Source organism: Chrysochloris asiatica, unplaced genomic scaffold (assembly GCF_000296735.1).
Source record: "Chrysochloris asiatica unplaced genomic scaffold, ChrAsi1.0 scaffold00024, whole genome shotgun sequence".
Lineage (NCBI taxonomy): Eukaryota > Metazoa > Chordata > Mammalia > Afrosoricida > Chrysochloridae > Chrysochloris > Chrysochloris asiatica.
This window is the reverse complement of record NW_006408542.1, coordinates 3,531,018-3,532,353: the sequence shown is the minus strand read 5'-3', so window position 1 is coordinate 3,532,353 and position 1,336 is coordinate 3,531,018. Positions and strand designations below refer to the sequence as shown.

The following is a 1,336-nucleotide window of genomic DNA, read 5'->3' as shown; positions in this document are numbered from 1 at the left end:
AATTTTCTAAAATAATATTTTAATTAATGCACTTAATAATTAGTCAAGCCTATCTAGTCTTTGTTAAGGTTTACATGTATATCACTTTAAAACTAAGTTTTTATATTAGTTTAAATTACTACAAACTTTACATTATTGTTGTTGTTAAGTGCATTTGAGTCAGTTCTGGCTCACAGTGACCCTGTATAGGATTTCCGAAGCATTGAGAAGCTTTGCAGGAACAAAACATTCATCTTTCTCCTACAGAGCTACTGGTGGGCTTGAACTGCATACTATATTTGTATTAAAGAATTTGCTTTCTAAGTAATTCTGTAAAATTTATAATACAGCCTCAGGACCTCCCAGTTTTAAAAAGTAAACCGCCACCTCCAAAACCCACAACACTTTATTTTAAAATAACTTTTAGATTTATAAAAAATTATAAAAATAGTAGTGTATTCCCAGACATTGCAGTTTCCCTCATTGTTAACATTCTAGTTTCATCCCAGATTCTAAAGCCTTAACATTCCTTCTTTAGTTTGAAAAACATAATTAAAAGTTTATACATTTCCTCAAAACTTTCAGAAGCTAATACGAAAATGGCATAAACAATTCTGTTGGAAATGAAATAAGAAGATAAAGCCCCTCATATAACTAAATTTGGATTATTAATGCCACCATTTGATTTTACCCTCTACCCATCTCTGTATCTACTGCTTTGCATTAGGCTCACAGTAATCAAATATATAGTTTATATATTTGTATTGTTGAAGTTCCTGCTTCGATTTGACCCCTTAGATTTTGTTAAGTACCATTCATTATTTTCAATTTCCAAAGATGCCTGAGTAATGAGATCTGATAGGCTACTGAAAGCTTATGAGCTGAAGCTTGAGTTTGATTGAGGACTGTGACTGGAAGTCAGGAGAAGCGAGGCTATATATTTAAATGCTCTATTTAGTGGTTGTGTTCAGGCTCAGCTACTGATTGGATTTGTGTATAGTATGATTCCTTTAGGTTTTTATTTTTCCTCACTTTCACATGTGTAAAGTGAGACAATAAATATTTCACAGAGTTTATGCACTGTGTGATGTAGCTTCTCATGATGTATTTGAAAACTTTTATTCTTTAGCACTAGGTTATTTTAAGGTATTGATTTAAAATAAAATGATAGCAAGTACAGCTGTTTAAATGAGTGTATCTTAGGCCATGTTTAACAAGCATCAGAGTAAAGAGATACAGGCATTGGTTATAGAAATAAAAACTTAGATACTGATGATACATCCTTGCTTGCTGAAAGTGAAGAGGACTTGAAACATACACTTATGAAGATCACAGAGCACAGCCTTCGATATGGATT

At 32.1% G+C, this 1,336-nt stretch overlaps 1 protein-coding gene across 1 annotated transcript in view; it reads left to right on the top strand.

Moving 5' to 3' along the window:
- Window positions 1–1,336, top strand: part of HEATR5B (HEAT repeat containing 5B) — a 205,163-nt gene that overhangs the window by 60,495 nt on the left and 143,332 nt on the right. Inside the window, exon 16 of the mRNA XM_006839450.1 lies at window positions 1,050–1,125. Coding sequence (XP_006839513.1) covers window positions 1,050–1,125 — 76 coding nt within the window. The remainder of the gene's footprint in view (window positions 1–1,049; window positions 1,126–1,336) is intronic.